Source organism: Lutjanus erythropterus, chromosome 22, assembly GCF_056507025.1.
Source record: "Lutjanus erythropterus isolate fLutEry1 chromosome 22, fLutEry1.hap2, whole genome shotgun sequence".
In the NCBI taxonomy this organism is placed as follows: Eukaryota; Metazoa; Chordata; class Actinopteri; order Lutjaniformes; family Lutjanidae; genus Lutjanus; species Lutjanus erythropterus.
The window spans coordinates 5,555,603-5,571,437 of NC_139338.1; the positions used below are offsets into that span (position 1 = coordinate 5,555,603).

The 15,835-nt window shown below is 38.0% G+C and overlaps 1 protein-coding gene across 2 annotated transcripts in view; it reads right to left on the reverse strand.

Annotated features, from left to right (window-relative positions):
• mkln1 (muskelin 1, intracellular mediator containing kelch motifs) overlaps nt 1–15,626 on the reverse strand; it is a 32,736-nt gene extending 17,110 nt beyond the window's left edge. The window contains exons 1-8 of one of the 2 annotated variants that reach the window (XM_084710867.1): nt 15,487–15,626; nt 14,307–14,376; nt 9,312–9,454; nt 6,256–6,344; nt 6,036–6,145; nt 3,559–3,751; nt 2,940–3,017; nt 2,595–2,660 (exon numbers count right to left, since the gene is read on the reverse strand). In XM_084710867.1, coding sequence (XP_084566993.1) covers nt 2,595–2,660; nt 2,940–3,017; nt 3,559–3,751; nt 6,036–6,145; nt 6,256–6,344; nt 9,312–9,454; nt 14,307–14,376; nt 15,487–15,566 — 829 coding nt within the window. In that variant the 5' untranslated portion in view covers nt 15,567–15,626. Of the gene's footprint in view, nt 1–2,594; nt 2,661–2,900; nt 3,018–3,558; nt 3,752–6,035; nt 6,146–6,255; nt 6,345–9,311; nt 9,455–14,306; nt 14,377–15,486 lie in introns of both variants that reach the window. The other variant, XM_084710866.1, reaches the window with a different exon arrangement.
• Between the last annotated feature and the right edge of the window lie 209 nt (nt 15,627–15,835).

Here is a 15,835-nt window from a genome sequence, read left to right on the forward strand (position 1 = left end):
AGCAAGGTGGACAAAATCAAATATCTGAATATTTTTGAACAAATACCTGTACTGAAACAATTTTGTAGGGATGAAACAATATTAACACAGTGAGATGTGAATATAATGACTAAGTGGGTAAAGGAAAATAATAGAACAACTAGAACTGTCTGATAAGTTCAGGAAATTATATCGCTTTACTGTAATGCAGCCTTTAAAACCAGGAACAGACAATATTTGTGACATATCACAATATAAGCATATCAAAAATCTGAGATGCAACACTGATATACTGTCCAGCCCTATTCTCAACACTAGGCTTGTGTTTTTAATGTTTAGGTCTTGTGACAGTGATTTCTTTCTTACAAGTTCTGTTCAGTCCAAAACCTGTCGCTTCTGATCCCTTTTCGATTGTGATACATAGTGCATGACATGTACTGAGAATTTTACCCTGTTCTGATGATCATGAAGCTTCTAGCCAAAAAAAACAAACAAACAAAGAAAAAAAAAAACAAAAAAAAAAACAAAACTTTTCTGTTGTTTCTTCACAGAAGGTTTGGCTTCCATGAGATTTAAATGTGGTTCAGGCTTATAGAAGTGATCCTTTAATATTTATTCCTGGTCTCATTTCAATCCTGACTAATTATTTCTGTTTTGATTATCATGGCTATAGCTATAGAACCTGTGGAGGTCTCAACACGAGGCATGGCTTTTAATTAAAGCTGCATAATTAATTGAAATTGCGATATCCAAATTGCAGGAGGTGCAATTTTTATACAGGTAGAATGTGTCACAACATACCATCATTAATGAAGCATGGTGGTGCTGTAGAGATGCCTACAAATCATTTTCTGCTCAGACATATGGGAACAAGCTTGTTATGTACAGATCGTCAAATCACATCATTTCTGGGTTGTATTTTTTCAGTGAAAATGAAATGCAAAAATTAACATTTCCACTAAAATCCTGACTCATACTGCAATCTGAAAAAAATCTTAAATAATTGCAGTCTGATATTTTTGCATATTGTTCAGTCCTAGCTGAGATGGATAAATATCTGTTGTTTGTCAGGCTCCACATCCATCAAAATGTACATTTACAGCAACACCGCTGATGGTAAATGTAGTCAGTTTAAGCAATAAATTTCATAATGCCGCTATAATGACCAAGAAGGTTGTCCTGTTTGCAGAGGCGTATGGTTGAGTTCGATGACCACCTCAGCCCGTGCTCTGAGTACATGAGAAAAAGTCAGACTGAGTGGGAAAGTATGAGGTAGTTTTCACTTCTAAAGCTTGGAAAACTAGTAAAATGAGACTGAATGACTGATTTTTTTGAGCCTGTTTGGCCAAAATATATTTTAGTACTATTTAATTGAGGGGTGTAGGAGAGTAAACTAAGTAAACTCTGTTTATCCACCTCTTTGAAATTAGGGTTAACTCATCTATTTACAAATCAACCGTATCAATCAATGAGGAAAACAATTGTTGCGTTGCTGTAGTTACCACTACAGCCCTGAGGCATCATTCACTTTTTACTTATCATTTTAGATTTTTCATTAATCAAAATCTGAAGATTTTTTTTTATCTTATTTTTATTTCTATTTGTTTTGAAATGTCTTTTTATGTTGCTTTATGCTCCCTTTACTTTTTGTCTAAATACTTTTTATGTTTTATGTACAGCATTTTAAATTGCCTTAATGCTGAAGTGTGCTATACAAATAATCGTACCTTGTCTTTAGATATATAATACAGTATAACATTATGAAGGTCAGTTTGAGAACTGATCTACAGTCAGGTAAAAGTCACCTGAAAATCAGGGATCTTAGTAACAGTTAATCTTGGGGTTAAGGCAAAGATAAGGTTAATAAACAACTTTTAAGGGAATAGTTTTGCTGGTTTATGAAGAAAAGAACGACCCAAAGTGAGCTGCCAAGAACACACATCAGGAACTTTCTGTAACGCAGGACATAAGACGCCACCCACGGGCAAAATACCAACTGCTACATGTTGAAAAGTGCTGAATTTTCCTTTTATCATTTAAAAGCCATTCCTTGTGTTGAGACAAACACAGATTCTTTGTCTAAATTCACCATAATAATCAAAACAGAAAATAAGTAGTGAGAATCTAAATGGGATCAGGACCGGTGACAAAGAAATCATTTGGAATCTCTTGTATCAACTGCTACAATCAACTACTGCGACCAAAACACAGAAGTCTGTGTGTGCGGCCCGAGACGGAGCAGAGGGATGCAATGCCTTCTCTCAGTCCTGACACATGCTGCAGACACTGCATCACTCTCTCACACACACACACAATGCACGCTTTTGTTTTTCAGATGGCCAGCGGGGAAGTACACCACCAACAAGTCGCCAGATACAAAAAAAAAAAAAAAACAATGGTTGTATGTCTCTGACAAAACAAAAGTCGTGATTTATGAGAAGAGAAAAGCCCTCGGGACTGTTTTCTTTTGGAGGAGGAGGGCTGGAGGTGGAGGGGACAGGGAGGGAGGGTTAATTTGATTAAATGGTAATAGAGCTTTGAGTCTGTGTAGGAGGAGATGAGTCATAGCGCAGGGTAAAACAGCCGAGTCACAACACTGGCTGCGTGGGTCTCACCGGTCTGGACGTCAATGACCATTTGATGTCCTCCCCTCATCCCTGGCCTGTTGTCGTCGCCGTCACCTGCGAACAGGGGAAGGAAGGAACAGACAAGGATGGTGCGTGAGCGTGGGCGATGGACGATGACGCAGAGGAAAGTGAGAAGGACAGAGGATGATGCGAAATGATGGGAGGAGCAGAGGGCGGGAGAAGAAGACAAAAACAAAAAAGGGCATCACATTAGCTTTGAGGCCACAAAGCTTTCACTGAAATGTTTGATTGACTGAGTGGGAACATGTCCCGTTTGAATAGATGGTCTCTCACTGTTCATGTCGTCTCGGTTGATTTCTTGGGCGCTTGTACCTTTGTTGCATTTTGGGATGATCTGACTCCACCTGGGCTTGTACTCCTGCTGGCTGATATACTGGTTAAACAAACCATCTAGCGAGGAGAGAAGAGCATCAAATATGGCAAATATCAGCATTAATGAAAGCACACAGAAAAGACTAAGTATCACTCAAAAAAATATTAAAAGGGATGGTCTGGATTATGTGAAGTAGAGTTGTAGGAGGTTATTTGTCAAAAGTAAGTCTTTTCTGATGGTAAACTGCTGTTATGCAAGTCAAATATCACACCCTTTATTTGAAGAACACAGTTGCTTCTCTACCACTGTCTCAATCTGTTAGTTTGTCTTATTGCATGACTTGTGTTGTGTTGTGGTGTTTTTACAGGTTTGTTCAAATTCACTTAAGTCACACAATAACACAAGCAAACTAACCGAGCAGGTTTCCCATTGTTAAAGGCTGTCTGACAGCAAAGTAAACTGGTGAAAATATTCTAAATATAATGTAAACTCTAGTGCATAAACTGAGTATTGATAAGTACGTCATGCAAACCTACTTCAAATAATCCGAACTACCCCTTTAAAGTCCACTTTAACCTGTAATGTTTGACTCTGCCTTCATCAGGCCGAGTACTGTACCTCTCACAGCTTTGTCTATGAGCTCCTCGCAGGCGTCGAAGTCTCCTTGCAGCACCAGCCGGTCGTGCAGGTGGGTGAGCATCGGGTGCTCCAGTGCTATCCGAGTCTTCTTCTGCAGCGACTCAAAGGCCTCTGTGTAGTTATGCTGTCGGAAGTGCTTGAGGCAAAGGCGGATGGCTTCCTGTTCTCTGTACTGCACGTGGCACGATGGAGAGGAAAAAGATCAGGGATCAAATCAGTCCACAAAAAAACATAACATTCAACTGAATGGAACAGTGAAAACAGTCCCATTTGAACTTGAGTGTTAATACCAGCAAGTTTTTAGATATGTTTACTGACTTTTTATCAAGTATATCCAAATTAAAATCATGATGGACTGTTTTCACAGCAGCCATTTTGACATTATATAGTGAACGCAAGTGTTACCAATGATACTAATTAAGGTTTCACTCCTGTTAGGTCTTAAAGTTATTTACAGATATTCATTTAAGGAGAATTATTTAAGGATAATTTCTGTTTATTACAACTTGAGGCAGCTTGCATTTTCTATTAGTGATATCACCATGCTGCTAGATCTCTGCTATTTACTTAAGCAAGTACAATGTAACCAATAAAATGAAAGCTGGCCATAGGGGTGTAACATTCAATCAATCTGAATCGATGTAACAATTTAATGATTAACGATCTAATATCACTGATGCAGAGTGAGGACCTCGATCCATGTCGTCATCTTTGAGATTCGCATTTATTTTGTAATTCCTGTGGCATATCTGTGTCGCCATTTCTACTCAAACACACCTCCCTCCTAAACATGTATTCAGTGCTACACCAGGCAGGTAATGACAAGCAGCCATAGAAAAGACAATGAGGATATTTAATCCCCTCTCAGAAATAAATCAGCAGCATGGATATATGTGAAAACAATGCCATTATGAGATAAAATACTCAGAACACACAACAAACCTGTCCAGGCATCTCACTCGGCAGTCAGCTAATGTGTTGCTCTTACTACGAGAACTGCTCTGCTTCATTAGTGTTAGGCTGAAATTCAACCGTGATACACTGTTGGGAAAAGCAGTGACTTAAACAAGCGGTAAATATGAAAAAGTATAAATAATACATGTCATTTGTTTATAGGTAGAGGAAAGTCCACTGACTGCTACACTAATTTATGTAATGTTAAGAGCCATAGGTTTAAGCTAATAACGGTTAATAATTAAATCAATCGCCAATTAATTTGATAATCATATTGTTTTCAGTCATATTTTAACAAAAAATGTCCAAATTCTCTGATTTTCAATTTCTCTGGTTTCTTTAATCCTCTGTGACAGTTGAAAGACTATCTTTGTGTTTTGGACAAAACAAGACATGTGAGGACATCAACTTGAGCTTTGGACGACAGTGATAAACATTTTTCACCATTTTATGACATTTTACCACTGATTGATTAATTGAGAGAATCATCAACAGACTGAATTATGATGAAAATAATCGTTAGTTGCAGCCCTAATCAATTGAACTAAACTTTATAAAACTTGACCAGGTACAATTATTTACAATTTGTGTTTTTTTGGCCAAAGCAGAAAAGACTGGACATTGTCAGTGTAAATGGACATATGATATCATCTCATACTGATCACAGGCCCTCGAAGTGAATCACATCAAAATCATATTGTGGCAAACTTAGTGATATCGCAAATATCATATTGTTTTCCAAAGAAGTGTTATAATATTGAATCTTTTTATTTTCCACTACTAAGAAAATTAGATTTATCCTTCAAAAAGCACTAATGTATTTAAGAGGTCTGATTTGTTTTGTTAAGTGAAAAAGAATGGCCTGTAAATTCAGCAGATAAGGTATGAAAACAAACATCTTTTTGGTGTTGATTAAAAAGGTATTGAGCTTACATCAGTTTAAAATAAATATAAAAAACCCAGCCCTTCTAAAAACCCCTTCTGTTGCAGCCATGAAGCTGTCTGTTTGCATTCATTCCGCCTGAAGTCACCTATTGCTTGGAAAGTGTAGAACAACATGAATTTCACTTTGTAACAATGCAATGAATTGTGGTCAATAAATCAATACATTACACACATGAGTTCAGATGAAGTTCATTTTGATCAGCTGAATTTAAAAGGGACTGAAACTGGGAACATGGGATGACAAATTAATGAAACTCTTTCAAACTAATGTGCTGCTGCTGCTGAGTCTCTGTGGCTCATTTACAAACCTGCTTTCTTTGTAATTAACTAAAGGTTTACAAAAATGTAGCAAATGCAATGTTTTCACACTGGTTAGATGAAAGAAAAACTGTAGGTGTGATCACAGCCTTCGTCAAGGTCACTTCTCTTGTTAGGAGACACCTCAGAGGTACCTGTTGCACAAGTTAAATTCTCCTCTAATCTGATTGATCTATCTAATTACATACTGAGGCCTGTTGAATCTGTAATCCACTCTTCCTGAACCAGTGAGTGCTCACCTTGCTGTACCAGTTAAGGCAGGGCTGCACCACGTCAGGATCTTCGATACCATGCAGCTCAATGTACCAGATGCTGAAATTAAAACTAGGACCCCACGACATCAGAGGCACTGAGACACAAATGCAGAAAAGAGGAAAACAGTTGAACGAGACAGAAAGATTCAGTGTACGTCTTATCAAAAAAAGCCACAGACTGCAGACAAACCAAATCAGCTCTTACCTATTTTGACAAATCTGCAGGGAAACATCTGCTCGTCGATCTTGTGCTTTAAGGTGAATGTTTCCTTGTTGTAGTCATTCTTAAGGCCACTGGAAGAGAAGGAGAAGCAGGTTCACTGATTAGATTACTAGGTGGAGATGCCAACTGCATGCATATGCTGGTAGATTTTGGACAGTCATCCAAATCTGGCAATTAACCAAACTTTTTTTGCCAGTTTGGCCTCGTTTTTGAACAAACAGGTTGCCTGATCACAGACTGAATTGTAAACATTCCACATTGAGCCAATCAGTACACTTTGGGGAATGGGTGAAATCGACGGTCTGGACACAGGCAAACAAACAGACAGTCGGCTGATGTAATGAAACTGGAGGATTACTTGAATAACGTGACCCAAAAATTATTGAGAGAACTTTCAGTTTACACATATATTATTGGCTGACTTTGTGATATCAGTAAATACTGAATTGTTGTCCAAAGAACTGATATAACATTATATCATTATGAGACTGGTGATTTACACCCGGACTACATGTGGAAGTATGTATGAGCAAAATATATTCTATAATTTGATCAAGGTATCAGCAGAGCTGGAACATAAATGCAAAGGCGGCATGTGTAAAAAACATTATTTAGACAAATGATTTTAAATGTGCTAATACAAAGTTTTCCAAAGTACAGTTCTTCCAAGAATTTGTCAATCACAAGAATTCAATACAAATTCAATCAAGTCCAGCTTAAGATTGAAAATTTTCCCATTACCCATTACATTTCTGTGCAAAACTGTCAACTTGGATGAAGCCTCGTACATTTTGCTTACACTGCCATCATATAAACCAGTTCAGAGCTTAAGATACACCAATCAAAGCATTTCCTTTAGATTTTGATACTTTAAGTCAGAGTATCCCAATATCAAGTACTGATCTCACACCAGGCATTTAGTGATAACAGAAGAAAAACACAAGAGTTTTGTATCTTATTAATTATTAACGAGTAATTGATTGTTAACATTTTCAACTACTGGTTACAGGGATGTCATGAGAACCAATACTTTGGTACAAAGTCGATGCCAAAAAGTTGAAAATGTGACGAAACTTATTTTGTTACAGTACCAAAGGAAGTGGAGATGCAATTCTTCTTGACCTGACAGACACAGGTGCTGAAGTCTGACGTTAAATGCCAAAAGAAGAGAGAAACATGGTGGACCGACAACAACAACTGCACATGAGACACAGCAGTCACAGCTGCAGCCACAGCTCCACCTCAACTCATCACAAACATGAAATGGTAAAAAGTGTCGTGTATGGAAGTAAGCGACTATGTGTTCGAGGCAGACCATCACAGATTAATAATACATTCACAATAACCAGCATGAAAACGGCGCCATCACACTTTTCAGACAAGAAGAGGCAACACTTCCAACTTAATGACTAGTGAAGCAGCTGACAGACAGACATTCAGAGGGCAAGTTTCACTTCATGTGAATGTTATATTAACAATATGTTCAAAGTGTTCACCTTCTTATCCTGAAATACACATTAGCATTAGTTTTGTTTGAGACAGCTGCTCTGCTGTGCTGCCAGTTATGTTCCGCAACATCTGTAATGGCTAAGCGCTTAAGCCCAATGTAATGTAAACATAGCTCGTAAGCTACCATCCAGTTATCAAAAATGACAAAATATAACATCAGCGTTCTGTCTCTCACCATGTCTGTAAATTTAAACAACTGCTGCAATCTGGGTTCAACTTATAGTCAAAGTTCAGCAGCAGAAGTCACTTTTGCATTACTTTCCAGAGATGTGTGGCAAGAAGAATAAATATCCCCGTCAGTCTTTTGTCCTAGAGGCTCAGAAGAGTTTGAAATTTACTGGGTTTGGTTTGGTTTGGTTACTAAATTTCTGGTATCATGGCATCTCTAATTGGTTAGGGAAAATGAACAAAATTTTCTACCCCTTTTCTTACATCTGTAGGCCAGAGTTTCTCTGCAGCACTACAGTACTTCATTATAATGCTGTTTCATCACACATTGTCATTTTCCCTGTATCAACTGCAAACTGCCGCTTCTGCAATTTGGATATCGCCCTTGGCCTTATTACAATATCTACAACATTTCAATTAATTGTGCACCCCTGGTTGAATACAGCACATTCTAAGGACTATATTGCTTCAATCAACTACATTTACCATCAACAGTGATTAGACATCCACATAAAAAGTGGTGACTTTTCCCTTTATATGTGCACCTAAACAAAAGCCCAATCACTTCATATAAGCCTTTTCGACTACAAGACTTAATAACCTGTACATTTGTCTGCTTTGGCAATACTTTTCTGGATGGTACTAAATCAAAGTTTTAAGTACTCCAGTGATGTTTGGATAGCTCAAATGTGACTATAAATGATTTTCTCTAGGAATAAAAGCAATGTTTCGCTGCATCATTCAGTCTGTTGTCTTTGCTCTACTCTGTCGACCTCCTTGCAGGTGGGTCTCTTCCATTAATTTACTTATACTGACCTTTAAAAGTCATTTCATCCAAATGTGGAGGAAAACCAATAATAGCTGCACTTTTTCCTTTTGTTCTCTGACCCACAAATGAACTCCACTCACCTACTAAACAGTGCATAAAAATGATGTTTGTCTGGGTGCTGCCTTTTAAGTGAAGAATATCTAAAATGTCCCAGTTTGTAAAACACAAAGCACAACCTTGAACCAATGCCTCAGTGGGTTGTTTTGTTCCTGTAGTGGAAAAACCATGTATTTAAGGCCAGTATAAGTGCCAATAACAATCTGGTTGATTCAGAAACAATGCAATGAGACCGGGTCAAACAAAATAAATCCCAGACATCAATAATCCAACTTCCTTGCAGATACTTTATTACCTGTGGGACATTATTTCCCCAGAAGTTATCTTCTGAGGCTTTTCTCTCCCAACAAGCAACAAACAATACAAAGTTCTGTAACAAAATGCTGGAACTGGCACTGCAAGTGAAAAATGAGCATTTTTAGACTGAAGTAATCATAAATACACCTCTGGATTGGCACAAGCCGTGACATCTTACCTGGACAAAAGCTCTGTCATGTTCTCTTCACTCATCCCACCAAACACTTTAAACTTCTTCAGGTTGCACACGTGAGTCTTCTCATACTTCCCGAACGTGATGCTCTGAACAATCGCCGGCCTTTCCAATTTCAAGATTAAAAACTGAGGAAAAAGAGGGAGAAAAGGAGAGGAGAGGTGAAACTGACTGAAGTCAGAGAGCAGAGTTATGAGGCTATTAGTGTCTGTGTGTGTGGAAGATGGCAGGAAATTGCTGGTGCTTATGGCAGGCCAGGCGCTGTGAAAAGATTTGCTCATTATCTAAATGACTACAGCAGGGTCAATCTACTGCGTCAGGTAAGTGGCATTACACACAATCTATGAGCCGCATCCACATGTCACTGGTGCTCTAACAAGCTGGGACATCTAATGACAAATCACCAGTGGCCATTAGGCCAGAACGAGTGGAGACCACAGGCTAGAACATTGATCAAATGTGAATCTGGAAAGCATTTAACAGACCCCAGGGAGCCATGTTTTCATATTCACTCAGAAATGACACATAATCTATCAATTCATGTTCTGAGCCTTAAACTATATTTATATTAGATGAAACTTGAAAGCACTGATGTCATGCAGCAGTCTTTCCACAACTTTTTTCATCAATAAAAAATAAAAGCTGACCTCTGAATCTCCTATCAGACACTGATCTTGTCCTTTTACCCCAGTTTGTCATGAGTATGAGAAAATGTCAGGCTTAAAACAGCCTTATTGTCCCATCAATTTCTACGGTGAATCATATGATCAAGGTCATCATTCATACATCCTTTGGCTCACACTGCTTGAATTGCTTCATGAAGGAGAAGCAAACTGTTGTAGCCATGTGTCGGCAAGTGACAGCGTGAAATGGGCCACTATGTTATTGTTCAACACTGTGTTATGGTACTTGTTTGTAGAGCTGCATTGTTTAATCAAATATTAATCGATTGTTAAAGTAATTATTATCCTGGGTTTTGGGAAACACTGAGTGACAATTTTCACCATTTTCTGAACACACAACTTTGAAAATAATTATTAGTTGCAGCGCTACTCGTTTGACATAAATAAAATTTGCATTAACACAGGGAGTTTCCCTATGAACAATGATATCTGAGCTATGTGAACATTTCCTAGACGCCCTGCCTCAGTGTTCTTTAAACACTGAGAAGCCCTTTCTCTTAGTAAAGACTTATGCATCTTTGGGCCAGGCACTCACAGGGATTCAGTGTCTTGTTAAAGCTGATGTGGTTTTCAGAAGCCAAAACTAAATATGCCATATTTTCGCAACCATGAGAGCTACAATATGTACTTCTGTGAGTAATAACCTATTATGGCATAAAATTAGTTAACAAAATTAGGCTGTTTTTTCATACTTAGAAGATTTTTTCTAATATACTAAATATTACTTGTACAAAGCAGTTCATAAGAATAGTCAGGGATTAAGTTTTCAGCCAGTACATACTTGCCAACCCTCCCAGTTTCTCCTGTTTTTCCATTGCCCTTTCCCTATTCCCTACCAGGACCTCAATTCTCCTGTATTTCTCCCAATTTCTGACAAATTTCTAACCTTTTTTCCCTTTTTATCATCATAACCTGTTCCTGATGCTGTACAGCACGTATAAGCCCTATAAGATTTGAAAAGCCTATTGCTTCCACCAGAAAAACAGGAAAGCAAACCAGATTTCCTAAGAAGAATTCCTGTTTCTTGAACAAGATTTTAAAGAAAAGCATTCTGTAAAATCTGACACATCAATTTTCTCTTTAAGGGCAGGGCAAAAACTAAATCAATAAAAGAAAACTGTTGAATATTAGTTTATGCTATTGATTTAACAAAGTTCACGCTAAAGGGATGAATTATTGTGTATTCTTTTCTGAGGATTAACAGTAAGATTAAAATTATTTAACATAAAAATGTTGTTGCAGTATACTTATTGTTTCATTATTTTCATTCTTTAAAAGAATGTAAGAAGCTATTTTTGAAACTCAAATCTGTCCTATTTTTGACATCTCAACATTGGCAAGTATGAGCTGGTATTACGTATACTTGGCTGGCAGATGAAAATTAAATCAGCCAAAATGTCTGGTTGGAAATATACCAAATAGATCATAAAAAATAAAAATAAAAATAGCATAATTAAAAATATTCTAAGTGAACTACCTGTGATTATTCTCTATTCAGTATTCTCACTGCACATAGAGCTGAATTAAACAGTGACTTGCAAGAATGACATTACTTGGCAGGTCTGGCTGAGTGGCGCTTTCCACAGTACTGACAAGAGTGTTGAGGGGTTTTATTCAGCCATGTTAAATTAGAATTTAACCTATTGTTTTGTTACGTATGATCACATCCCCTGTGTGCCCAGATGGGGAAAGGACACAGAAATTATTACTCAGAAACTTTTACTTAGGTGTAGTGCTTCAGAGCGCACAGGAACAACACACCTACACCTTTTTCCTCTCCAAGTGAGAAAATATAGGCAGTTTGCATAATCTGTTTTATCGGATCTCATCACAAACATGTAGCCCCTGTCAGACAATTTTTGCAGTGAGAGAAAAGTGTCATGCAGCAACCTACTTTATAAAGTAGACTACCTCTCCCAAAACACATGTAGGCCTATAAGTCTTTTTCATTCCGATTCCGATTTTTTTTTTAATTTTTATTTTTACTTAATATCACCAACCCCTTACTCCGATTCATTTTCTGCAGGTCAACCAATCAGTTAATCAACTAATCATTTCAGCTCCCACACCAGTATTGCTTTTTTAAAAACTGATACCAACAGATGAGACATGAACAACAAATAATGTAATTAATGTAATGTGTAATGTAATAATCTACTTAAATGGCAAATATGACTGAGCTTGAGTTTTCAGACAGTCAGATGAAAAGTAATGTTAGACTCAAAATGCTGCCTCAACAATCACACCCTAGATTTGTTTTTTTGCTTATTTCCATGGTTCTCAGCCTAACTATACCACTCAGCTTTACCACACGTAAACATCGTGAGACTGGTGAGTGGTTAACCATTGTTTTGAAAGACTTCATTTCCTCTCACCATACAACACAAACTTTCACATTTAACCTCAAACTCTGCCTGCCACAGCGCTGCTGTAGTGGTTCAATGAGTTCAAGAGACACAATGAGAAACTACTTTCACTGTATGAAAACTTCACACCTCATACCTGCATACTGCTGGGTGGGCACTCAAAGCACATAGTAAAGACTGCCTCACTACCAGTTAGGATATGAAATCTTTTGTTTCCCACAATGCATGCTTTAATCAATGACTGACCTTTCCCACAGCACACTTGGAATTAAGGGATTGATTACTACAGCAAATTTACACGTTTATTATCTGAGTCATAAATAAAAGTTAGATAAAGTGAAAGTCATCACTCAAAATGTTTGCTTTTCACATTGTATCTTGCTGATTTTATCTCACTTCAAACAACTTTTGCTTCATGATATTGTTTGTTTCAAGTGTTTCTACACTCTGCACACTTCAACCACAAGCCTACGCCACACGCAGCTCACCTGTGGTTGTGAAAACAGAGCTCAAAACATGATGTAAGAAAACATATTACAGAATAAGAAAGCCAACAGATCAGGGAATATACAGGGTAGGAGAAACCGAAAGAGGTGTGGGTTAGCAAGCTGGTGTGTGTGCAGTAAGAGACATGCAGATGTGTGCTCAAAGCACCACAAACTGTATTTGAAAAACTGAACAGCACTGTCTCTTTCCAAATATCATGACCTGGTTACTCAAGATAATCCAATTTTATTATAATTATTGTGAGCAGTTTCACATAGGAACTACTTTCTTTGTAGTATAAAAGAAAGTAGTTCTAACAGATTCTACTGCAGAAAGAAAGTAGTTCTTCCATGAAACAGCTCACAACAGTAACGGAGTAACCGGGTCATGATTTTTGGAAAGAGACACTGGTTTTGAATTATTTATATGTATGTATTTAGCTATTTAAGCACCACAAGCCAACTGCCATTTAGTCTAGGGCTGCATGTAATTATTATTGTTAATTATTATTGTTTCCCAAAGCCCAAGGTGACATCCTCAAATGTCATGTTTTGTTCACAACTGAAAGATAAATAAAATATAATAGATAAATTCATCTTTGCAACTTTAATTTAATCCCATTAAATTGGAGAGAAGGTAGACATCTCTACAGCCAATATCTCCAAAACCTGGCAACTCACACCAAAAAAAATCTAGACAGATAAATAGCACTACAGGCCAGGGGAAGAATATGTATTTTTGATTCTGGGGGACAGAACTGTTTCTTTAAGGAAAAGGCAAGGTGAACAGATTAAAGTGATTTGTGAGGAAACACTAAAATAAGGCAGAGAATTTAAGTAGAATTAAAATGATAAAATAAGAAATAGGGTTACAATTACAAAATTCCAACACACCACAGAGTGTCTGTGCTACCCCAAATAACCCCCTGATACACTGTCCCCGGAGCATGAGTGTCAGGCGTAACTATGTGGTAAGTGCACATAAATATGGCTCACAGGTCAGGCAGGGCCACTTAGAAGAATTCTGCTTTGAGCATCAGGGAGTTGCATGTTGATTCACGTGGTGCCCCTGAAATTTTCAGCTGATAGAACCAGTGCTACTAGTGAAAACGTAAGCCCTGATCTGTAGCATGACTCTGATCATGGCTGCTATATATTTATACTGGCCTTGTTTCTGTTGATCAACTCTAAGCAGGTCAGTGACCTGACTGGCTATAGCCAAAAGAAGCTTGTACAGCAACCAGAAAGATGTGGGAACTGGCAGCGACTAAAAGAATGGTAACGGTACAGCGTATTATACAACAATAGTATAAACAAATTACAGGCTTCAATGAACTTCACAATTTGTTCTCATTGCACACTGTCAATTCCCGTGTCCAGCTCCATCTGGAACAGTACAGTCAAGTGAAGAGACAGTTCGTGTAAACAGCAGCAACCCTACTGTACCTGTGGAGGGTAGTTGCTCTCAGAGGACCATCTGGAAGACTGATCGTTAGGTTTGTCCACCAAGATATTCCTAAAAAACATACATGGAGAGAAAAGGGAGGTTACTTTCACAACAGGCAATATTACATCCAAGATATGACACGTATGACACATTGAATCACAATTCACTACAGAGCAGAATAAACAGGGTGTGTGTATGCGTGTATACACTAGCTATAACGGTAAAGGATCTGTATAACGATAACAAAGTCGTAGTCCAGCTAGATTGTGCTCGAAAGTGCAATTCATTTATTACAGTAAAGGTGGTTAGTGTAAGCTAGCAGACTGTTGTTGTTAGCTTGCTAACATTAAGCAGCTACAGTTTAACAGTGTTTAGTGCTGAACCAGCAACAGGCGAATGCTCTAAAACTAAGCGCTATTTCAGATGTTAATTATAACGTTTAAAAGTGTTTATTGCTGCATGTCAACCATAAAGTGGCACAGTTCGTTTCATAACACCAGTTTCAAGTAGCCGGTAAACAAGCTGATTAGCTGTGGTTGCTAAAACACAGCTCTTTGGTTAGATAACGGTAGCTAAAGCTAACGTTAGTTACCTACTTTAGCTCTTGAGTACAGTTAGCTAAAGTGGACGCTCGTTTTTGACGTATACGGGTGCCGCACTGCACATAGCGGAATTCACTTTTACAACAAGACACTAATTTGACCACAAATCAGTCTGAAAATGCAGATAATTTGACGGACTAGTATCAATGCATAATAATAAGGACTTCTGAAGCCAAACAAGCTCTTCTTACAAGAAGAAATGGTAAATTAATGTAAACAACGCACCTGAAGCAGACAGTGAATACATTAAAACAACCCAATATTAATTCAATGATCTCAATGACACTGGTAAATAACTACAAGTGCCAAAAGAATGTCTAAAAGTTGTTTTGTCTACATATGTTCACACATAAAACAATATTTCCTCAGGCACATCACTACCGGGCGGCCGAGTAAATAAAACCAAACGCTCCTATCGCCGCTCACAAAGCTAACGTTAGCTGGCTCGGCTCGCAGACGAGAGCTAGGCCAGTCAGGCCGGCTGGGACAAACACTGGTGCACTGAGCCGACAAAAGACCACCTACGAGCACAAAATCTAATGCACCCGCCGGGCCAACTACCGTGTGCATTACTCACTCAGGTAAATACGTAGAGGAGTAAGAGCTCCATTTAAAAACGCTGAAAGTGAGGACTCTGCTCTCAGGAACGACAGCCATCTTGTTGCAGAAAATAACAAGCAGCGGGAGGCTCGCGAGGAGCAAGCAGTGACAGCCCTTAAAGAGACAGTACACCTGTTTTGTTTTCAAAAAGCAACACTGAGTTGGATATCTGTCATAAAACCATAAAAGGTGTTCATATTACCATATTTTTGTATGTCATCAAGCTCTAACCAAACTGCTGTTACTTAACTGTAATTTAACGGGCAGTTCACCCAAATAATTATTAGACTGTCTGAAAATACATAGGCATACTACATACCCTAAAT